The sequence below is a fragment of the Schistocerca serialis genome, chromosome 5 (assembly GCF_023864345.2).
Source record: "Schistocerca serialis cubense isolate TAMUIC-IGC-003099 chromosome 5, iqSchSeri2.2, whole genome shotgun sequence".
NCBI classification, from domain to species: domain Eukaryota; kingdom Metazoa; phylum Arthropoda; class Insecta; order Orthoptera; family Acrididae; genus Schistocerca; species Schistocerca serialis.
The window spans coordinates 358,430,241-358,455,471 of NC_064642.1; the positions used below are offsets into that span (position 1 = coordinate 358,430,241).

A 25,231-nucleotide genomic window follows, 5' to 3' on the forward strand; every position below is an offset into this window, starting at 1 on the left:
TATAAAAAAGTATTTCCTTTCGAGCTCAAAAAGACACTCGTAGAGATACTAATACTCCCCATACTTGACTGTTGATGCCGTTCTACAAGGATTTTCGTACGAAATCTCATGCTTGCTGAAACTGACGATGAATGCTTTATGTACGATACGTTTGTGACGTACGCTTTTTCAACCATATCACATCTACCTACGAACAATTATTGTGACTATGTGCCGATAAGCGTAGAGACTATCATACTATATGTTTGCTCTTTCGTCTTCTCAGTCATTTCACTGCCTCTTATTTGTTCTCAATTATTACTGTACCAGCTAAACAGCATAGCAGAAATACTCCAACAAAGCAAAGTTATCTCTGTACCATCACAGAACACTGCCATGTCTTCTAAATCATTTTCTGTATCAGGAGCTCGACCCTGAAACAATCTTCCTCAAAATATCAGACAAATTAAATTCCACTCAAATTTCAAAAGACAGCTGATGGTCCACCTTCTATCACAATGGTCATCTCTCCTACATTCTGTTCAGCTCATTCTCGCCAGTCTCCCGCCCCCCAGAGCTTGTCCCTACAGTGCTGGCCTAGCCGCCGCCGTGTGCGAAGCTCGCAGCGAGTGGGGCACATCGTCGGCCGGCTATCGCTGTAGCTTGTGAGTACAAGATAACCATCCAGCTATGAAAGCTCAGATTCGGAAGTCTACGTTGAAATTTTCGTTCCCTTTTGGGTAGGACAGGCCGGAAGTTTATGAATTTGACGATTCGTTGTTAGAACAGATAGGTTTACAAGATAATGATTTTCACGGTTTGTCATACGATTTCCTTGGTAATACAGTGTATGCTAAAGTGCGAGGCGTTGTAACATGTACCCAGATTATGAAAAAAACAGGCGGTTTGGGGAACTTCCTTCATTCCAATGGTAAATCTAGTTCAATTGCGATCAGCTACGCTGGTTTAGGGTTTCGATCTGTGCGCATATTCAACCTCCCATTTGCACTGAAGTTCGATCTTCTAACATTCTGCGTGGTGTCTGTTCTAAGTCGTGTCTCCCTACCACTATCGCGCAACGACGCTCTGAGCGTGTTTTTAGGGAATTGACTAGTTTGAACCTGGGACCTGTTGCTGGTAAGGAGACGCCAGACCACACATGACATGTAGAGTTCAGAAGAGTTCAGTGAGACTAGCGACGATATAATCAAATACTTCATGATTTCAGCGTCAGCTCCACTGCACTCCTTGTAAAAGACTCTTAATACTAACTAAATTTAGTGGAAGGGGTTCAAGGCTTTCCTATTTTTAGTTAGCTGGTAAAATAATGTCGAAAAAGCAGTTACGTTTACCATTGGAAATTTTATTCTACTCACAAAACATTGTTTATAAATTGCACTATTGATAAAAGGAAATATTTTAATACAGGATGATAAAAACCAACTGCGTTCAACAAAAATGTGAACGAATATTCCCTGAATGGGTTTCCAAGTTCTACAATGGTTCGAAGGATGACCTATGTCATATCACATCTATAATCTAGATTTAAGTTAAGTTTCATAAAAGAGAAAACTATCAAAATGATCTACAGTGACCCTCAATTATCTTTAATTACTTATCTAACTTGTCGTAAATTACAGTGGCTGATGTGGTTTCTCAATAATTGTATAACAGAAAAATCATCGTGTTTCAGATTTTTACTTCAAGTAGCAAATGTCAACACCAGGAGATTTAATTGACGATCGACACTAGTATTACGTAAAAAGGGGATGTAACAGATGAGACTTCTGCAGTTCTGAGTGAAGCTTTATGCGCTGTTATGCTGCATCGCGTGCGTTCATTACCTTGTCGTTGGTTAGGCAGCGTCAGGAGGCGGCGGGTGGCACAGCTCCACGCATCTCGCCGTCTCGGAGGCAACTCTCTCCTAACTTCTCCTTACTACAATTTACCGAAGTTGGTTTAAAAAAAGCTATCTGCCTGTGTTTTCAACTGACCAATCAGGATCTCAATGTTAACCTTAAGCTCCGCCTACAAAAATTCTGTCTGTCCAATGAGAAATGTTACTTTTCGTGGTGGGGCAATGTTTTTAATGTTTGCTACGTCACAGAGACGCGAAAAAGTCTCACGCTAAAACTTGCAGCTGGTGTGGTCCTTTTAGTGTTATCTTAAGATCTATACTGTTCTTCTGGAGGGCCCTATCTTTTAACATGGGCTGGGGGTGGTCCTGGTGGTCGGCAGGCGATTTGGGTGTCCGTCCCTTATCGTAGGGCCTTCTAGCTTAACAGGGTTCTGCTCTCGGCTTCTGTTCTCGTTTCTCCCCTCGGAACTGCGTCTGTTTCACGGTGGGAAGGTATGACATGCATTTAGGCGTTCTTGTGTTGGTCTGTGGTATTCCATTTGCTCACTCGTTGATCGTATTACTTTGGCTAATTTAATGTCAGGATTTATTTGGAGCTATGTGACATACTGCCGGATTTGCTATCATGTCAGGGTTTTCATGGAAGGTGTTGGATTTGCCTGACACCTTACAATCTCATCAAACAAGCGTTGACACCTCATGGAACGGTTTTGCAGGTTACTGGTGAGAAATGGACAGGCAACAAACATTTCAATGTTGACAATGGTGTACGAAATGTTAGAATTGATCTTCATAAGCATATCCCGTCGTACATTATGGCTCAAGGCGTCAGAGTCTTAGTTGTTTATGATGGCCAACCAGGACCTCCGTAGTATGCGGATCCGCGGATCATCTTAAGGCGACCTGTCCCCGTGTCAAATCTTTATGAAGAGAAAACCAGGCACTCACCTCCGCGGGCGATGGGCGACATCAACAAAAACTGTCGTACGCGGAGACCTTGTCATCCCCATTACAGGAAACCGGGAATGGGCAGGGCCCTGACATATCACGTCAGGGAGAAAATGAAGGAAATCAGGATTCAACTGCACGTAGCGTATTGACAAATGAACAGAGTTCGACGGTTATCCCGCCAACATTTTCGAATCAGGCCTCTCCAGGAGAGACTAATCCCCAGACCTTAGATGGTGGCAAGACACCTGGAAAAGAAATTACTGTCTGTTAAACATCCCGAGGTACCACTAGGTTGCAACCCCGATGATGTTCCAATGTCATCAGTAGGTAGTGACATGCTAATTGACGAGGACACAAAACCAAACAACCCAACATTTTGCGACCGGTGTGATCAACCAGTATCAAGTAAAGACAATTCAAAAAAGTAGTCTAAACAAACGAAACGGCCTCCTAGAATACAAAGTCAGGAAGAGACACAGAAATTTGAAAGGAAAAGAACACACATAAGAGAAATCCTTAAGAAATCTCAGACAAGGATAACGGTGGTGGTTAGTGAATTAAGGGTAATGGCTCCCATTCGGAATGAGGTCGTTCAGATGCAGTTAGAAAATCACATGACTACAGCCTTGACAGCATCTTCCGGGACTCTTCCGGTTCCGAGCACGCTTTGGTCGGAAGATACGGAGCAGTGGTAAACAGTTATATGCAGACTTACAAGCTGGCTACAGTTAATGTCTCTCGAATAAGTTCGGCGGCAAAGCTACAATGTTTGAAAGATTATCTTTATGCTGCTGACATAGATGTTACCATGTTACAAGAGGTTGCAACAACTAAAGTAGCGGACATAACAGGTTATGAAGCAATCATCAACATCAGAAATGAAGGAGGAACAGCGGTTTTATTCAAAGAGGGTATCGTGTGTCGAGCTCAAGCTCTTTTAGAGACTGGTCGTGGTATAACTGTCCAACTTCATGAACTCATTTTAATTAAAGTATATGCGCCATCTGGGACTAATGAAAGAGGGAACAGAAGTAACTTTTATCGGAATGGGATAGTTGAACTGTTAAAGAACGTTGGGGCCGCCGCCACGCTTGCCGGAGATTTTAACTGTGTGTTGCGCTGTGAAGATCAGACGCCCTATTTTAACACTTGTCAAGAGCTACAAACATTACTGACTCAATTAGAGCTGCAAGACATCTGGACTTACTTGAATCCCCACCATATCGGATATACACTCCTGGAAATGGAAAAAAGAACACATTGACACCGGTGTGTCGGACCCACCATACTTGCTCCGGACACTGCGAGAGGGCTGTACAAGCAATGATCACACGCACGGCACAGCGGACACACCAGGAACCGCGGTGTTGGCCGTCGAATGGCGCTAGCTGCGCAGCATTTGTGCACCGCCGCCGTCAGTGTCAGCCAGTTTGCCGTGGCATACGGAGCTCCATCGCAGTCTTTAACACTGGTAGCATGCCGCGACAGCGTGGACGTGAACCGTATGTGCAGTTGACGGACTTTGAGCGAGGGCGTATTGTGGGCATGCGGGAGGCCGGGTGGACGTACCGCCGAATTGCTCAACACGTGGGGCGTGAGGTCTCCACAGTACATCGATGTTGTCGCCAGTGGTCGGCGGAAGGTGCACGTGCCCGTCGACCTGGGACCGGACCGCAGCGACGCACGGATGCACGCCAAGACCGTAGGATCCTACGCAGTGCCGTAAGGGACCGCACCGCCACTTCCCAGCAAATTAGGGACACTGTTGCTCCTGGGGTATCGGCGAGGACCATTCGCAACCGTCTCCATGAAGCTGGGCTACGGTCCCGCACACCGTTAGGCCGTCTTCCGCTCACGCCCCAACATCGTGCAGCCCGCCTCCAGTGGTGTCGCGACACGCGTGAATGGAGGGACGAATGGAGACGTGTCGTCTTCAGCGATGAGAGTCGCTTCTGCCTTGGCGCCAATGACGGTCGTATGCGTGTTTGGCGCCGTGCAGGTGAGCGCCACAATCAGGACTGCATACGACCGAGGTACACAGGGCCAACACCCGGCATCATGGTGTGGGGAGCGATCTCCTACACTGGCCGTACACCACTGGTGATCGTCGAGGGGAACTTGCTGTTCCAACAGGACAATGCACGTCCGCATGTATCCCGTGCCACCCAACGTGCTCTAGAAGGTGTAAGTCAACTACCCTGGCCAGCAAGATCTCCGGATCTGTCCCCCATTGAGCATGTTTGGGACTGGATGAAGCGTCGTCTCACGCGGTCTGCACGTCCAGCACGAACGCTGGTCCAACTGAGGCGCCAGGTGGAAATGGCATGGCAAGCCGTTCCACAGGACTACATCCAGCATCTCTACGATCGTCTCCATGGGAGAACAGCAGCCTGCATTGCTGCGAAAGGTGGATATACACTGTACTAGTGCCGACATTGTGCATGCTCTGTTGCCTGTGTCTCTGTGCCTGTGGTTCTGTCAGTGTGATCATGTGATGTATCTGACCCCAGGAATGTGTCAATAAAGTTTCCCCTTCCTGGGACAATGAATTCACGGTGTTCTTATTTCAATTTCCATGAGTGTACTTACGTCAGTAGCAAGTCAGCAAGCAAGTTAGATAGAATCTATGTTACTAAAGAATTCATGTGCAATGTTGATGACTGTGAGATATGACCTATAAACTTCTCCGACCATTGTGCATACCATATTTCATTCAGGTATATCCGATAAAAAACTTTTCGTGGCCGTGGGGTATGGCAATTTAACGTCTCACTATTTCAGGATGTTTAACTTAAGCAACAGATTAAACTGACTTGGCATAAATGCTTACGCTCCCAAACGAATACGCAAAACCCGTACTTCGTAAATGCGTTATACGCTATGCAAAGGCCCAAGCATATTGGTGCAGACAAACTGCGGAATATTACTTCTCTTGCTTGCGAGACCTTTATCAACAACCAGATGGCCTTTGGGCTAACATCATCATACTGAAACGCTTTAAGTCGAAAATAACGGCCCTAGCCCGGCAGTGCTTGGACGGGGTGCATATGCGGGCGCGAGGCTTGGACGATCTTATACAGGAATGTACGTCGTTATACCACGTAATAAGGGAGACACGTAAAGGGAAACTGAGAATAATAACCGCGCTAGCCGACGATTACGGAGGAAAGTATACTACTCAGACCGGAGTATACTACTCAGACCGGAGTACACTACTCATACCGCCATAAAACAATATATGGCGGAATATTATAGGGATCTATAAGATGGAACGGAAGTAGAGAGACTGTACGATGAATAACTTTTAGCAAACGTTACGACGGGAATACATGAGAAGGATATGCCTGTGTAATCGAACATATAACTCAGGACGAAATAAAACGATAATTAACGACGCTCCGAGGAACAAGTCAGCTGGTCGCAATGGGCTCCCGAGCGAATTGTACGTACACATGTGGGACATAATAGGGAATGAGGTCACCGATATGTTCAATGAGTTATTAACTAACCAGGCGTTCCCTCCTGTATTTGTGGAGGGAATGATTGTACTCATTCCGAAAAAAACAAGCAGCGAGAGGATTCACGATTTACGACCACTTAACCTTACTCAACGCTGACTTTAAAATTCTCACTCGCACCCTGAAGAGAAGGATGAAGCCACTCCTGCAAAATGTCATAGGTCCTTACCAAACGAGTGCAATAAATGGAAGAGCAGTGCTAGACGCCTTATATGAGTATAGGGACGTCATAAATCTCACTTGGATAAGTGACAATAGTCTTTATTTATTGTTTTTAGATTTGGATAAAGCCTTTGGTAGGATCAGCCATGGCTTCTTATTCAGCACCATGCAGAAAATGGGTTTCAACGACCACTTTATGACTGTCATACGTAAATGTATCAGTGGTTTTTTTTTCATGAATTAAAATCAATGGACAACTGACTGAAACGTTTCCAGCTCAACAATCAGTACATCAAGCATGTCCACTGTCTATGACATTATATACGACCGCGGTGTTACCTTTGCTTTCGACAATGCACCAGAAATGGAGAGGAATACAGATCCTCAATATTAAGACAGTTTGTCACGGTTATTGTAAATACAAATAGTGAGGTCGATGAAGTGCGGCGTTTGGTACACCAGTACTCACGGTCGTTTGGCGCAAAACTGAATCTTCAAAAATCCAGAATAATGCATCTCGGTTCTTACAATAGTGCAATAGGTGCGCACTGGTTTGATGTAACTGAAGAGAGACTCCAGCTCGGATTATGGTTAAGGACGAATCCCAAGCTCATGGATACGAACAATTGGGAGCGAAAACTTAATGTCATCAGAACCTAGCTGAAGGACCATAGCTATCTGCACATGTGTCTACAAGGAGGCAGTGCAGACACACAGCAGCACCAAACACGATGGCTTAAACAGACTGAATAATTCAATGCAACGCCATCTGACGTGTCTCACTGTTCAATGTCTTCACCAACAAAACACCCTTAAACACGATGCTTTACACACATTAAATATGCACTACGACGCCGACTAACACGTCCCATGATTTCTCAGAACATTGCTCCAATAAGATAATCTTACCAATTTGATACTCCAGGCAGACGCTGATTAGTCGGATATCGGATTCTCGCTATCGAAATACAAAACTGTCTACTAACTACCTCCCCGACGTGTGCGAAAATGGAAATGAAATGAGCGTATGGCATCGTTGGCCGGGAGGCCCCATTCGGGGAAGTTCGGCCGCCAAGTGTAAGTAAGGGAACTGACACCATGAATCGTGTGTGGCTATCCATACTTCCGTAAGAATACGAGGGGGTGGAGATCTCTTCTGAACACCTCGTTGTAAGGCATCCCAGACATGTTCAATAATGATCATGTCAGGGGAGTTTGGTGATCAGTGGAAGTGTTTAAACTGAGAAGAGACACACTGTAGCAATTCTGGACGTGTGGGGTGTCGCATTGTCCTGCTGAAACTGGCCAAGTCCGTCGTAATGCACAACGTTTGTTCGTGTTTACGAATGGATGCAGGTGATCAGACAGGATTCTTACGTAACTAGACGTATCAGGGGTTCCACATCACTCCAACTGCACACGTCCCGCACCATTACAAAGCCTCCACCAGCTCGAACCATCCTCTGCTGACATGCAGGGTCTATGGATTGATTACATTGTCTACATACCCGTACAAGTCCATCCGCTCGATACAACTTGAAACGATGCCCGTCTGGCCAGACAACATGCTTCCTGTCATCAACAGTCCAATTGGCTGGCCCGAGCGAGACGTAAAGCTTTGTGTCGTGCAGTCATCAAGGGCAAAACAGTGGGCCTTAGGCCCGAAAGTCCATATCGATGATGTTTTGTTGAATGGTTCGCACGCTGACAATTGTTGATGGCCCAGCACTGACATCTGCAGCAATTTGCGGAAGGTTTGCACTTCTGTCACGCTGAACGGTCATCTTCAGGCGACGTTGGTCTCGTTCTTGCAGAATCTTTTTTCGGCCGCAGACTTGATGTCGGAGAGTTGATGTTTTGCTGGATTCCTGATATACACGGTACATTCGTGAAATGGCTGCACGAGAAAATCCCCACTTCATCGCTACCTCGGAGATACCGTGTCCCATCGCACGTGCGGCGACTATAACACCGCGTTCAAACTCACTCAAATTTTGAATGGCTCAAATGGCTCTGAGCACTATGGGACTTAACTTCTGTGGTCATCAGTCCCCTATAACTTAGAACTACTTAAACCTAACTAACCTAAGGACATCACACACATCCATGCCCGAGGCAGGATTCGAACCTGCGACCGTAGCAGTCGCGCGGTTCCGGACTGTGCGCCTTAACCGCGAGACCACCGCGGCCGGCCAAATTTTGATAACGTGCCATTGTAGGAGTAGTAACTGATCTAACAACTGCACCAGACACTTGTTGTCGTATATAGGCGTTACCGATCGCCGCGCCGTATTCCGCCTGTTTACATATCTCTGTATTTAAATACGGACGCCTTCTACAGTCTGGAACCGCGAGACCGCTACGGTCGCAGGTTCGAATCCTGCCTCGGGCATGTATGTGTGTGACGTTCTTAGGTTAGTTAGGTTTAAGTAGTTCTAAGTTATAGAGGACTGATGACCTCAGAAGTTAAGTCCCATAGTGCTCAGAGCCATTTGAACCATTTTTGAATACAGACGCCTTCACTGTATTTGTTGCGTTCGTAGAGGAGATTGCAGCTGGTGAAAACATGCTAATAAAACGGTTCTTCCGTTTGGAACAGATGCACATTAATGAAAATGATTCTTCATGCTGTTGAAGGTCATTCCATTCAACCCCTTGAATCAATGATGATGTAAGTCAATCGACAGTAAAATCATCAGGCTTGATGACGTTCAAACACACATCCATTGTGAGACACTTGCACGTAAAAGGCATTAGCACAAGTGTGACGCATGGGAAGTGAGCGGCAGCCAAATAAATCGTCACGTAATCGGTTTTGCAGTCCTTTCTGCTCTTCTTGAGTTACCTTGTGAGTGATATCGACGCACCCAAGATTGCTGCTGGTGACGCCATCTAAAAACGTTTCCATCTAGTGGAAAAAATATTGCTCTTCAGCCGGAGCTGCTGATGTTTACTGCTAACAACTCAGACATCCTGCCGTCTCAACAGAGAAGGATGGCCCGGGGAAACTGAATAATGTGCTGCTGCAACACTATATTGCACGCCCACATTTCGTCACGCAAAGAAAGCAGTTTTTCGTGAGCATGGCCGAAAGATGACACTGCATCATCCATATTACTCTAACATTGCGCCCTTACACCTCTATCTTTTCTAAGATCTCAGTGACGAAGATTCTTTTCATACTTCGCTTAACCACCGTCAATAAAATTCTCTTGGGCTGTTAATCGCATTATCAATATATAAAATTGTCCGACGTTGTTTCGGCCGCTATAGCCAGTGGTTCTCCTCAGGGCTAGCGCTGAGCTGTCAGCTGAATGAGAGACTTTAGATCTTATGTACTAGCGGAGGAAGCTGTTTAAGTAATTTGATAGGGTACCTGAGGACAGGAGGAGGGGTGTTAAGCGTTCTTTATTGGTCTTTATTCTCTGAAGAGCTAACATGTTCCCAGTCGTGAACAGTCCTCTGTCGGTATTGGCGGACCCAGGCGAGGCCTAAAGCTTTGTGTCGTGCAGTCATCAAGGGTACAAGAGTGGGCCTTAGACTCCGAAAGTCTATATCGATGATGTTTTGTTGAATGGTTCGTACGCTGACACTTGTTGATAGCCCAGCACTGAAATCTGCAGCAATTTGCGGAAGTATTGCACTTCTGTCACGCTGAGCGATTCTCTTCAGTCGTCGTTGGTCCCGTTCTTGCAGGATCTTTTTTCGGCCTCAGATTTAATGTCGGAGATTTGATGTTTTGCTGGATTCCTGATGTACACGGTACATTCTTGAAATGGTTGTACGAGAAAATCCCCACTTCATCGCTAGCAAAAAAATTTCAAATGTGTGTGAAATCTTATGGGACTTAACTGCTAAGGTCATCAGTCCCTAAGCTTAAACACTACTTAACCTAAATTATCCTAAGGACAAACACACACACCCATGCCCGAGGGAGGACTCGAACCTCGCCGGCCGCGGTGGTCTCTCGGTTCTAGGCGCGCAGTCCGGAACCGTGCGACTGCTACGGTCGCAGGTTCGAATCCTGCCTCGGGCATGGATGTGTGTGATGTCCTTAGGTTGGCTAGGTTTAAGTAGTTCTACGTTCTAGGGGACTGATGACCTAAGATGTTAAGTCCCATAGTGCTCAGAGCCATTTGAACCAAAATTCTCCCCCGATCCGGCATCAGTCCAAACTTTCGAAGCAATATCAAAATAAAAGATATTCTAGGCTCAACGAAAGATGCGGAAGACAAGATAAACACCGCAGGAGTCAACGAAATCGGTTGCGAGTGTGGATTGGTGTATGTAGGCAAGACAGGGGTGGTCAATCAGCAGACGGATCGCAGAGCATGAAAGATATACCCCTCTGGCCCAAAGCACTAGTCAGTGATTGCGGAACACCAGGGTGAGTGCGATAAAGAGATGATATTCCGTGAAGCCTGCGCACTGACGAAACAGCCATTTACATTAAGATGGAAGATTAGAGAGGCGATGGAAATAGCCAGGCCCCCCGCCAACATGAATTGAGAGGACGGGTATAGGCTTCCGGTGTACTGGCTGCCAACAGTGACAACGCTATGGAAGGACAGCGCGCTCATAGCAGCTCACACAAGGGCGCGGGAGACCGCAGTGGTCGTACGTACACAGAGCGCTGGCACGCCGCAGCCCGCACCTGGTAACAAGTAAACAGCGCTAAGTCACAGCTACCGCCCGTTTCCTCCTCGCCTGTTTCCACCAATGGCAAGAAATAATGCAAACATCAGCCAAGCACGTCTTTATCCAGCAATGGCAAAGAATAGTATAAAGACCAATAATATAACGCCTAACACCCCTCCTTCTATCCGCAACTACCCTATCAATGATATGAAAGATATACCTTCCTCCACTACTATATAAAATCTAAAGTCTCTCTCAGTCAACAATCAGCTCAGCACTAGCCCCGAGGAAGGCGACTCGCAATAGTGGCCGAAAAGTTGGACAATTTTATATATCGACAATGCGGTCAGTAGCCCAGAAAATTTTTATTGGCACTGACAGTGACAACGACCGCAGAAGCCTATGCTTACAAATTCACTTGATTACTTCTTCAGCTCCACCAGGGCTCTGAAACATCCCATTTCTTTCTTTATCGTACAAATCGTTAGAACTTCATAGACCGCTACGTGCCCACTGTCATTTCCCTCTCCACCATGTTAGTCCTGAGCAATTCCACAATGATAACGCTAACCAAAGAATCGCTTCTCCAGTAGCAACCACATCAGTAGCACTACTATTATCATGGTTGAGATTAGCACCAGCAAATCAATACCAAGTATCTTCAAGTTGTTATTAATTTTCAGTTACATATGATTATTGCATTGTAACTAACTACTCTTTAGAAAGTTTTATATAACGGACATAGAAAATCAATAAATTCCTGGTAGAGGAATGAAAAGCAATGTTAACTGCCTTCCGTGTAGGAACCGTTATGGATGTACGTACATGAAATAACGAGTTAGTTTTCTCGGAAGTAATCACCTCTGAGTACAAAAGGAAAGACACTTTTAATGTGCGATCACTATCTACTGTAATCATCAGCCATAAAGTCTCCATTTAGCTGATTGTTAAATCGATATCGTATTGGAAGTTCAGTCAGACGTCATTACCTGACTCCTTTATTGCAGAAAATAGTATGCAGTAATTCCATTCCGGATGACCAGGTAGAAGTGTTTCATTTCCATTCTGCGAAAAAGAAGTCGTGGTAACTGCCGAACAAAGAAAACTTATTACACGTGAACCAATAACCAGCTGATCCAGCTACTTCCACGTACAGTGGCTAAGACAGTTAATGACGATTCATTAACAAATCAGAGTAATTTCATTATTCTTACTAAAATTACTTTGACCATGAGCGAGTAATGTGGGACCGACCTGTTATATGGCGGTGAGTAGGGGGATTTGTAGCCAATCTTACAGAAAATATTTTCACTTGGGGGGGGGGGGGGGGAGGGGGAGAGAATCTAATGGGCAGAACATCGGGTAAACTGCAAAGGCCTCTTCTGGAACTGCTGAGTATGCAGCAAGAACATTTTGATAAAGGAGCAGGAAGAGGCGATCTGTGTACTTCAGGTACAGTTGGAGGACGCAAGGAAGGAACTCATCAGGATCAAGGGAGGCAGAGGGTGGGAGGGTGTTTGGTGACTGGCAGGGAGAACGAGATTGCAATCTGATAGTTTCATTGAATTTATTTAGTTATTCAATCTGATCTCGTAAGGGTCATTAGGCCCTCTCTGACATCGGACCGGGTTTTCAGACATGCAGTACCTTTCTTCACGTCATACTTACCTAAGAACAGTTTTAATATGACGTCTAGTATTGAAATGATTTGAGTGTCTGAAGTGGCAGTGTGAGTAAATTATACTGACTATGAACTACTGAAGTTAATACTGGTAGTACTTGTACTACTTTCGTCCGCAGCTCGTGGTCGTGCGGTAGAGTTCTCGCTTCCCACGCCCGGGTTCCCGGGTTTGATTCCCGGCGGGGCCAGGGATTTTCTCTGCCTCGTGATGACTGGGTGTTGTGTGCTGTCCTTAGGTTAGTTAGGTTTAAGTAGTTCTAAGTTCTAGGGGACTGATGACCATAGAGCCACTTGTACTACTTCAGTTGCTGCCACGGATAATAATAACAATAATGATAATAATAACGATAATGATATTGGCAGTTATAAAAAGAAATTAAAGGTGTGCAAGATAGATGTTTTCTGATATAACGAGTCCTGGGGAAAAGGAAATTTATGGAGACTGCATCGGCTAAGAATACTGTGAAATGAGGAAGGTTAGGTTGAAAAGAGGATGTAAAAGGGTAGTGAATGCTACAGATATAATGGTTATCCTTATTTTTGCTTTAGTAGATACGCCATCAACTGTGCATCTTCATGTTTTCGTGGCGCAAAGACTGTTCCATAATATTTCGGGCGTGCAGCCGCATAAATTCAGCTTCTTCTTCTAATTTTTCGGCTGAACACCGTCCAGCCATCTCCAGAGTGAGCCGAGGTGACTAGCGCTCCAACACTTGCTGCGTCCTTTTAAACCCGAGGACCGAACCACTGCGTATGCGGCCAAAGATACACAAGGCGCCAGAGACGTTGATAGGCGGCAAAGAGGCGTAATTTCTGTAATTAAATCACAAAGACGTCGCGATGGTGCAGCTTTCCGTGACACGTCGATATCACCGTGTGGATCGACTGCGTAGCCATAGATTTAATTTCCATGCATATGTTACACCTCTTTGCCGCCTAATAGCGCCTCTAGCGCCTTGTGTATCTTTGGCCACATACGCAGTCGTTCGGTCCTCGGGTTTAAAAGGACGGAGCAAGTGTTGGAGCGTTAGTCACCTCGGCTCACTCTGGAGATGGCTGGACGGTATTCAGCCGAAAAATTAGAAGAAGAAGCTGAATTTATGCAGCTGCACACCCGAAATTTTATGGAACATGTCATCAACTGTCTTCTGAAGCTGGAGATATTATTCAGTTCTCTAATATAATGTTTGAGTTTATTCCAGAGTAGGGTTCCTGTCTCTGAGAAGACTTCGGGAGAATGGCTGAGTGATGGAGAGGGGCAGAAAGGATTTTGCTCTGATAGGAGCACGTGTTTGTTCCATGTTTTTTTTTTTTTTTTTTTTTTTTTAAGACAAGAGCGTTAATGTTGAGGAGAGATAAGAAGGGCACAGTGCTCCTTGACAAGACAGTAGAGTAGACAGAAGGTGTGTAAATTTCTGTGTTTGTCTGCACGCAGGCAGAATAGCTGTACATGAACCCTAAGAACAGGTTTCAAGGGGAAGTACTAAGTGGAGAAGATCCTCTGGTAGGGACTAGGAATAGGAAATGCGTAGCACATTTCGACGGAAATCAGGAAGCTTAGGATTGTGTCAAGTGCTACGAAGAAGAAAGTGCTGCTGCTACGTAGTAGCCGTGGGCCACGTGTAGGTCCTCATATAGTAGAATTTAAGGGCATCGTTCAGTCACCAGCATATTGCAACCAAATGCAGCACAAAGTCAAATGATAGAGGACATAGGATCTTTATGCAAAAATTTTAAAAGAGAGCCACGTAGTTCCAGTGGTGGAGTGGAGAACAGTTTGGGTACGGACAAGTTTCATACAACATAGGTGGTGACCTGGGCAGGACAGCTTCCTTGACTCGTGGCACCAATGCACTCTTTGTCGAACTATTTCGGCATCATAATCTTCCCCACCTTAATGAAACAGTGGGGTGGTTAATGTGCGATTAGAAATGTCGCTGATAACAGCTGACTTCACGCAAGTTGCTCTAGTACCATTCGGGACCATGGATAGATGGGGTTCCACTAGTCATGGCTTACATCTAACTAGGGAATAGAAGGGAAATTTGATGTAGCTGATTCATGGAAGTATAGAAAATAGATCTCGGACCATACATGTTCATATATCTGTTGGAGTGGGTATAAGAAGTAGGTTGCTTTGGACAAATCCAGACCACTGATTCCCCCGCCTAGAGCGTAACTCCATCATTTCAAAAAAACCTACAACAATCACCCACAAGGTACATTCTGACACACCATATGGCACTGTCACTACATGTCACAAAAAAGAAACCATTGTAAAAAGTAACATGCGCCTTTTCACAGACATAAGAATACTTCATCAAAACATGCGATCAATAAAAAATAAAATACCGATATTTGGAGTTAAGCTTCAATCTTTGAACTGCACAGTAGTTTGTACGACTGAGTACTGGTATATAGACACATAAATCCAGTCTGTAGTATCATCGTACGCCAGGACAGAATCTTGCTGTAGGACTACTTCAAAGGATGAAGGATCAAGAATCTACATCATAAAAGGAACACAGGTACAGTAAGTGAAGACAGACACTTTAAAACATGTATAAGCTACTGAATTAACAGGGATCGACGTCAACAAGAACTGTATAGAAATCAAATGTATTTTACATTTCCATAATATTAAGCTTCCGTTCAGTACTGTGAGCCTGAGTCGAAGTGAGAAGAGTTTAATTTGTGGCTCAACGGAGCTGTCTGAGGTTGTTGGGTCTTCTGGACACACATGTTTAAGTCACGCGTTAGAAACGTTAGTAGTTGTATTCGCTGTACTTTACACTAAAAGATGTAAACAAAAATGCTATTAATGTACTTTCTTTGCCCTGGTGGAATGATGTTGTGACGCAACTGAGTGAAGAAAAAAATTTCTTACACTAAAACCTTCAGAAGAATTCATACATACTTTAATCAGCTTTGAATGATTTTTTAAATATTCTCGAGGGATAAAAAACATCGCATTCCGTTGTCGAATACAAAAAGTTAGCTATAGGAGTCATTCAGTTATTCGTATTTCTTGGAAGAGGTTGAGTGAGAAATGATCTCCCCCTTGCAAGGAGTCAGAGAATGATTATACAAGATACAGTTTTAGTTTCTACATATCGAACTGACAAAAGTGAGATTCTAACTTAACGCTTTTCTTCTATTGCAGATCCCTCTAAGTCTACGTACTGGGGATCCGACAATCGGTAAGTACTGAACCACTTCACTTGTTTATTTCGAAAGTTATTATATGTACTTCACATTAAAATACTTCACGTAACAGTTTAGATGACACTCAGCTAAATTCATTTGATAATATCCATTTTTCAGATAGAAAGTAATTGTCAAAAAGTTATTGAAATATCCCCCTCCCCACCATTAATCTCCCAGTATATTAAAAAACACTTCAGTGTATTCTGTAACCAAATCAAAGAATTCTACGGTAAATAAAGTGACACACTAAAACCGTATATCTGCCCTCTAAGGGTGCTCCACTTGAAGAGCACTTTCTAACAAGGCAGGCAACCAAGTTCATGTCTCGGTCGAGCACAAGGTTTCAATTCGTCACAGGTGCCCATTGCAGCTTAAAGTAGATTGGGACACTTCTCTTGAATTTGCATTATATCCGGTAACGCAACAATACTCATTTACCACCGCTTTTTTTTTCAAATGGGCAGTAAAAAGTTATTTAATAAATATAAAGTACCATACCGATAAGGACAAGCATCGCGTATTTATCCTACGGCTGTTCACTCATTAGCGGTGCTAATTGTAATACCAGGAGAGGAGTGAACTATTAGTCATCTGCCATAAATTCAATATATGCGTCATACACTAAAACTCAATTAAAAAAGCGATCATATTTCTCTTTCCGTTTTGGGCTTGTTGTGAGTACCTTCCTGCCTTACCCATTCAGTTTCTGTGTTAAATGTGGTATCTCAGCTTCTTATGAAAAACAAAAACTATTTATTCTCTCATTAATTTATATTCAATCAACTCAGTTTGTGCAGTTCCAACACTATGGAAGCAACAAGTCGTTTCTGGATGATTAAAATTCTTCTGGGTGTTGTACGGTGACATTGTATACAATACCCAGTAGAATTTTAATCATCATGACACTGCCCGCGGAAGCCTAGATAGTTACGTGAGTGGTATCTTATATTTCTCCAAAAATTCATACAGAGAATGACGTAACTGAGGGGCATTAATAATCATTTAACCGCTAACCACGCTTGTAATCTTCATGTCTCCGTATTTTATATGAGTAGCACATCAGTATTTTTAACAGTTATTAATAAAATTGGTTTATTTTGCTTATTCTGATCTACCTGAAATGAGAAAACAGACTTATTCGTTTATACACTCAGCAGCTACTCAATGAGACATCTTCTTTGCAGCGTCTGCCGCCCCCATTCGTCCTGATGACGGCAGCGACGTGTCTTGGTGTAGGATCATTGAGCCTTCTAACGCCTTTTGGAACTTTCCTACACGACAGCACAGTAGCGGCCCGCAGCTCACACAAATTGCGTCCTAGGCGCGTGCGTCTCTATCTGTCTCATCCCAGATGAGTTTGTTGTGTACGTAGTTCCGCATAGTCAGCGCGTACACAACTTTCCCACTAGAGCGCGCCCCGCTAAGCACAACAGCGCAGGCGCAGCGCTCGTCCGTCTCCACACTGCGAGATGGCGCTGGCGTAGAGACAGACCAAATTCTGCTTCCGCGATCCGCGTATTAATATGTAATGCAGCCAATGAGATTGCTGCTAACGTAGAACCTTTTCTCCTCGCGGATCACACTCTCGCAGTGATACATGAACGCGCGAGGTATTGTAACGAGTGTACAGACCTCCGAGTAGCCAGTCTGCATTTATCTGCACCGGTCTGTACGAGTTCTACATTTGTCTGTACCACTCTATAGCCAAGTTTCAGTCTGCGCCTAATAAGATTACCATGTTCCTGTACAAAATAGCCACGAAGATAAGTGTGTAGACACTTTTGTCAAGTATCAGAGATATATGTGAGAATAAGATTAACGTACCAATACCAAAGGAACTTCAGATTGTCAGTTGTAAATAGCATCCAGAACCAAGTTAAGTCATTTTTATGCTTGTTATTATTTTAATAAATGTGTGTGAAAATTAATCAAGTTCTGTTTAAAGTTGGTCACCGTCAATCTGCTACTCTAAGCGTGCAAGTGCCACTTCTGTCGTCCGACCTAACGGCAGAAGACAAACACGCGACGATAAGACCACGAGACATATTGCTGACACTCGCCTACTTCGTTTGAGCGACAAGTCAAATAATCTAATGGTGTGTGTACCGAAGGTCTTACAGTACGCACACCACAGAGTTCAACAATCAGGAGACCTGTAATGGGAGGGCTCACAAGCATTTTCAAAAATGGCTCTGAGCACTATGCGACTTAACTGCTGAGGTCATCAGTCGCCTAGAACTTAGAACTACTTAAACCTAACTAACCTAAGGACATCACACACATCAATGCCCGAGGCAGGATTCGAACCTGCGACCGTAGCGGTCGCTCGGTTCCAGACTGTAGCGCCTAGAACCGCACGGCCACTCGGGCCGGCAAAAGCATTTTCATTACTGCGGATTGTTCCTCAAACAGTTATGTCTCAACTCAGGCACAATGGGGTGATCCACTGTCTTGCTGAGGGTATAGCTCGCTTATGGAAAGCTGGAGACGAACAGACGGATCTGCACGATGGAACAGTAAGGTTTTTTTTTTTTTTTTTTTTTTTTGACACACAATGGCAGACAAATCACGGGCTCCATTTCATTCTGCATAAACATCCTCTGCACTACATGCATCCATTATCTTCCTGGACGATGCTCTGTTGAGAAGTGCGACGCTTCGCCTCCATAGTATCCGACGTACTCAACCTCCTCCCATCAACGAGCGTCAAAGAGTGCCCCGGTTATTTAATCCATGGGACCTTCTAGCGGCACTCCTACGCCAGGGCCTCTGCTAATTTCTGCGGCTTATGAGGCGTTGTCAGCAGACGCACGTGTGTGGGGGTCGTGGCTTCTGCACCCCATGCCCAGAGGATAGTCATGGATGGTGTGTCTTCTCACCAGGCTTTGATGTCTCTGTTGAACTGACGAGTGCTTTGCAACAATGTGGGCTAATTGTCCGTGGTTATTATCCTTTACTTACAGGACTTTTAAGACGGAAGTGATATCTGGCTTTCCGCAAGGGAGTGTCATGGGCCCTCTGCTGTTCCTGTTTTACAGAAATGATCTAGGTCATAATGTGAGCAGTCCCCTTAGATTGTTTGCAGATGACGCTGTAATTTACCGTCCAGTAAAATCATCAGACGATCAATCCCAATTACAAAATGATCTACAGAGAATTTCTGTATGGTGCGAAAAGTGGCAATTGGCACTAAACAAAGAAAAGTGCGAGGTCATCCACATGGGTACTAAAAGAAATCCGATAAATTTTGGGTATACGATAAATCACACAAATCTAAGGGCTGTCAATTCGAGTAAATACCTAGCAATTACAATTACCAGCAACTAAAATTGGAAAGACCACATAGACAATATTGTGGGAAAGGCGAAACAAAGACTGCGCTTTGTTGGCAGAACACTTAGAAGGTGCTACAAACCCACTAAAGAGACAGCCTACATTACACTTGTCCGTCCTCTGCTGAAATATTGCTGCGTGGTATGGGATGCTTACCAGGTGGGATTCACGGAGGACATCGAAAAAGTGGAAAGAAGGACAGCTCGTTTCGTGTTATCGTGCAATAGAGGTGAGAGTTATAACACTGCAGCAGCATTTACGTAGCTTGTACTATGAAATACCAAATTTGGTTTATTACATAGTATGTCCCAACAGAACAAATAGTCCTGTCACGGAAAAGCCACGTATAACACTACCATCTGCTACTGCTGTACCATAACCTTAAAGCTGGAAACAGGTTGTGAAATAAAACTGTTTTGTTAAAGCAATTATGGTATAAAGCAACAGAGCAGTGCTACCCTCTGAGAGGAATTTTGTTATCTTGTCCGTATTGCACCTAACGGAGGTGGCTTATCGGAAAAGAAAGTCAGAATTACGTAAATATTTGAACAGTAACAAACAAAATTTTGCCTATCTGCGCTGTTTAACGGATAAAGAAAACGGTCGCCATCCTAACTAGGCAAGAGAATGATTAACATTCTCGTTCAAGAAAATAGTTATTAGTAACTTTAATGGATAAACACAACCTATACTTTGTCACACGCGAGTGCAGTGAACTCTGACACATACATATGTTTATGGTAAGATTGAGACTAATAGTTAGAGCAGCACCAACTATTTGCAAAATTATAACAGATACTGAAACACGCTATTACTTTCAGGGCTTACACAAACTGAGTGGTCTTTATAACATTACCATTAACATTCCATCCAGGATCATAAATTGGACATAGGTTAAGTCTCTCTCAGTTAAATACTTTACTATTTAAAATGAAAGTTAGTTGAAATTCACTGACAGGTTACTTATCACTGTCTTTCTAATAAATAGATTATGGTTTTCATAAATAGAGATCTTTCCGTTACTTGTTACCTAGCATTAGCACAATAGACAGACTATGTATCTTGTTATACTATTAATATGCACTTCCAATACACAAGAGAGACAAACACTTAGCAATCATGAACATATAATTTTCTACTATTGCAATTTCCCACTTTTACTACAGTGAAACACAAAATTAACATATACGTAAGATACTGACTCACCTTCTGCGATTTACAACAGGCAGTAATGTGATCATTCACTAAGCAAAACTTTATAAGCCTCAATCTTAATAACTTTTAATTTTGAAGTAGGCAACAACACATTAATAAGCAGTTTTACTAGGAAAATTATTTTCAGCAAGCATCATTAACTTTAACCCACTCTCTTGCCACATTAACTGTAACTTTCTTTTTACTATGTTCAAGAGGCATTAATTAGAAAACTGGCTTTTAATGTACTTTCAGTAAGGGCACTCGGTAATCACTTTAGTTCAAACAGAGAGGACCCTGAGAGGTGTTATGATGAGGAGAAAACTCAAGGTAGGTACATAAATTCAGATATAAATTACCTTATATTTCAGCACATTATCACATCCATTAAGCTGATCCTTCACTGTACATCATTATAGTATTACGTTGCAATGATTGCGCAATGTGGTGGTAACTGCATGTTGGTAGGTGGAATTGCAGGCAGAATTGCTTGGACTCGGTCATTTCTTGGTGGCGATGATAGATACAAATTCCAGAATATTTCCAGCTATTTATCCATCCATCCGAGGCTTTGGAAAGAAGCAGGAAAAGCCTCTCTCGAAATCAGCACAATATGCATCTTTTACATGGCAGTGCACGGACTGGTGGCTCGTCCCCGACTCGTAGCTCGTCTCAGACTGACTATTAGTTCCACCTTTTCTACCTAGGCCAACCACAATTTGCGCGCGCTACACAGTTCCGTTCCCGAGGGGAACCACTACACTTTTTACATGCAAACTAACTAAGAACCCTAAGTGAGGATCAGCAGTTTACATAACAGCAAACAATCATTTTAAACAAAACAGAACATTTGCACATACAGACATTTCTACAAAAAATTATTCACACAGAAATTACAATTATATATAGTAAGTTTTGTTCCCTCCAAATGGGACAAAGAATATAAATGACAGATATGCTACACAGCATACAATCAAATCATGACATCAAAGTTTTAACAAAGAAAGGAGTATATAGTTTTGTGTTATCTATTCAAACAAACACATTTACAGAAGCACAGCAATGTAACATTAAATGAAACAAAAGCAAAATAAATCAGCACAGCATTAGAGCTATGGTGTTACAGAGTGTCACTGCTATGATACACGAGTTGGCGTGGCAGTCACTGAAACAAAAGAGGTTTTCTTTGCGGCGAGATCTATGTACGAAATTGCAATCACCAACTTTCTCTTCCTAATACGAAAATATTTTGTTGACGCCCACCTACGTAGGGAGAAATGATCATCATAATAAAATAAGAAAAATCAGAGCTCGAACGGAAAGATTTAGGTGTTCCTTTTTCCCACGCGCCATTCGAGAGTGGAATGGTAGAGAAGTAGTATGAAAATGGTTCGATGAACCCTCTGCCAGGCACTTGAGTGTGAATTGCAGAGTAACCACGTAGACGTAGATTTAGATGTATATGTTACTGTGAAACGCCTTTTTTCTGCCTAAAAGTGTTAAGTCGATGTTTTGCCACTATCAATGACTCTTTTTATTTTCTGTAAGGTAAAAGGGGACTTGATGTCGGTTGCAGTTTGTATAAACTAACTTACATACCTTACGTTTGTAACTAAATGATGAAAATACCTTTTTTCTATATGTGAGTGGTTTTCGTTTTTCGTGTGACGTAGGTGCTATATTTAACCATACAGTACGACAGGAATATTTATTACTTTCGTAAAAGCACTAAATTGTGTAAGTTAGGTTTATATTTCTAAATATATTGGTTAAATTGCAAAATATCGAAATATATGTTCAGTTTCTCAAAGAAAACCAAATGACAAAAATTTTCACGCCCCCAAAACGTAGCAGCTCCGATTCGCTGTGACACGGTTCCCCAAGGTATTTAGTACAGAACATGAGACATCAGTGTCCTCCTTTTCCCGTCACGACCATTCGCGCAGGTGGGCCAGGCTACTTAGGTGTCGTCCCTGGCCTTTAGTGCAATCTCTTAGCACATTCGAGAGACATCCAGCGGGGTTAAAGACTGGACACCTTTCGGAACAATCAAAATGAATGAATCCATCTTGATGCTCCTTATTCCACTCAGTCGCAGTTTCTCCTGTCGGACGCTGAAAATCTATTCTTGGAGAATGGAACCAACAATACACCGGTCCTCTACAGGTTAATTAAGTAAGAGCTAAACCTTTTTGATTGGCTCCTTGAAGAAGCAGTTATGATTCAAGCCACTCTTCACATCGCGCAGGGGGATCCAATTCTAAATAACTGAAACGTCTACAGAACATCGAACAGTTTCATCCACCTTGTACAACTGTTGGCTAGATATTTCAGAAAGTAAATTACACATTTCCCGGACTAAGACTATGGGCAACAAGAGTAGCGCATTGTCAGAAGAGAGTACATGTTCTGGATTTCATGCAGGCACAGTTCTCCTGCTGTGCGGATAACATGTGCATCACAGTGTGCGATTCAAACGGCGCGGCGGCTGGAAACATACTCCAAAGCTGAATTATGCGGGACAGTAATATTTTTATGGGAAAAACGTCTGAACTGCATACAGATTCACCGTGAAATTCTGGCGGTGTGTAGACCAAAAGAAATGTCGCATCCAACCGTAGTGAAAATAGACCGAGCTTGCACAGACGTGCATGATGCTGATACGGAAGGAAGGCCATCGACATCTAACATAGACGACAACGTCCAGGGAATCGAGGAACTGATTTGTAGCAATTGCAGAGTAACTCTCACGGATATTGCCCAGAATCTCGATAGAAGTTGCTCATTCCATCGTCCGAGATTGTCTGCAGTATTGTGCTCACAGTGTGTCCCGGAATCACTGTGACCTGCTGACAAAGGCGCAAGGTTTATGGCGTCTCTGAACTTCCTTGAACTCAACTTCGTGAAAGTCAACGATTTTTTAAGCCACATCCTTACAGGCTATGAGACACGGATGAGACATCTCACACCCGCAGGAATCCACCATATGGCCAAGATTTCGCATTATGGGACCCCATCTTTTCAGCGCACTGAAAGAACGTCTAGGCTTGAGAGATTTTCTAACAATGACAACGTTCATACAACAGTTCTCGAACGTGACCAAGGAACGGATTTCAGTAGCTGAAGAATTGAACAGCTGGTAGAACGTTACGACCATTGTTTATAGAGAGTTGGTGACTATACTGAAACATATAGTGTCATGTATACATATCACTTTGAAGTATACTGCAGCATTCAATAACAATTACTTGGTCTGACGCTGGTAACTTGCTTTTTGAGGTCCCAACAGACGGATGCCTTGCTGAAGTATCCAGTCACCCAGAGCCCTCTGACGATGAGCTTCACCCACTACAAAATGGTTCAAATGGCTCTGAGCACTATGGGACTCAACTGCTGAGGTCATTAGTCCCCTAGAACTCAGAACTAGTTAAACCTAACTAACCTAAGGACATCACAAACATCCATGCCCGAGGCAGGATTCGAGCCTGCGACCGTAGCGGTCTTGCGGTTCCAGACTGCAGCGCCTTTAACCGCACGGCCACTTCGGCCGGCCACCCACTACAACTGGACACCTTCGAGGAGGAAAGCGAGTCTTCTGTCTGGTCGTAAGTGAGCAAGAGTCTTTTGCGAGAAACTTCCCTTCAAATGTCCATACCACATCATTCTCCCCGAAATATAAAGTTGGTAACTGGTCTCGAATAATCAGCGTTGACATACAACAGTACTTTTTACATGGTACAGAAAGGTCTTCAAGCGTGACATACGCTGACGCATGCAACCCATCACGCTCCTGACGTGCTTTCCTTGTAGACCGTGACTTTAGCCACTGCCAGTAGAGCAGAAACTCTGTACGAGGTGATACACGTGCAGAGTCCACCATTTACTTCCCTGGACGACCTTGTGTGCATCGAAGCCAATCACCCTCATTTTCCGCTCCGTCACACCGGCATTGCTTCCCACGCTACATACCACGAGCGAGACAATAATTCTGTCGCACCGCCCCGCCTCCGTGGATTCTCCCAGCCGCTGCTACTCTCCCAATGTTGTTATACTCGATAGAAACGTGCCCCAAGCTACTGTTAGATCAGCCAACCTAGGCAGCTAATATTTTTGTCCAGTCAGATTATATTACTGGCTCCCGCTATATTTATTATTAATACCTTTCGTTCTATATGTCAAAGGATACAGCGAACAATTTGAGAAACGGCCCATTGTGGAGCCTTGGATCTTTTCAGTCAATGAGCAGGCAATTTGGTAGCGGGGCAGAGAGGTCCAAAAGTGAGAGAATTTTAAGTGTGCTATTCATTCCCTGTTTCCAGTGTTAGAGCGTTGTTAAGTCAGAATCCTTCAGCCAAATACCAGTAGAGCTGCTAGTTGGCCGATGGTGTCTCAGTTGGGAGGATTTTGGAGAGAATTCCGATTACGGCATTTATCTTTCAACCAAGGAAAACCCCCGGATAACCATGTTCTGAATCGAGAGGCGAGAAGTGTATTTAAACTAATTTTGCAACAATATGTCTCAGAAAAAAACAGTATAAGCATATTTGTCTATCTATGTGTATACAGAATCATTTGCTTGTTCAACATGTGTTCGCTGGCAATCGCCGGCGATGTGATCGGCGGCGTTTACTTGCTATTAAAAACTAAACTCCGTCCGAAAAGGCCTTGGAAGGCCCAACGATACCGACAGGCTGCCGTGTCATTTTCATC

The 25,231-nt window shown here is 43.7% G+C and overlaps 1 protein-coding gene across 1 annotated transcript in view; it reads left to right on the forward strand.

Annotated features, from left to right (window-relative positions):
* The window catches only part of LOC126481939 (uncharacterized), a 935,620-nt gene that overhangs the window by 404,342 nt on the left and 506,047 nt on the right, over positions 1-25,231 (forward strand). The window contains exon 2 of the mRNA XM_050105898.1: positions 15,951-15,987. Coding sequence (XP_049961855.1) covers positions 15,951-15,987 — 37 coding nt within the window. The remainder of the gene's footprint in view (positions 1-15,950; positions 15,988-25,231) is intronic.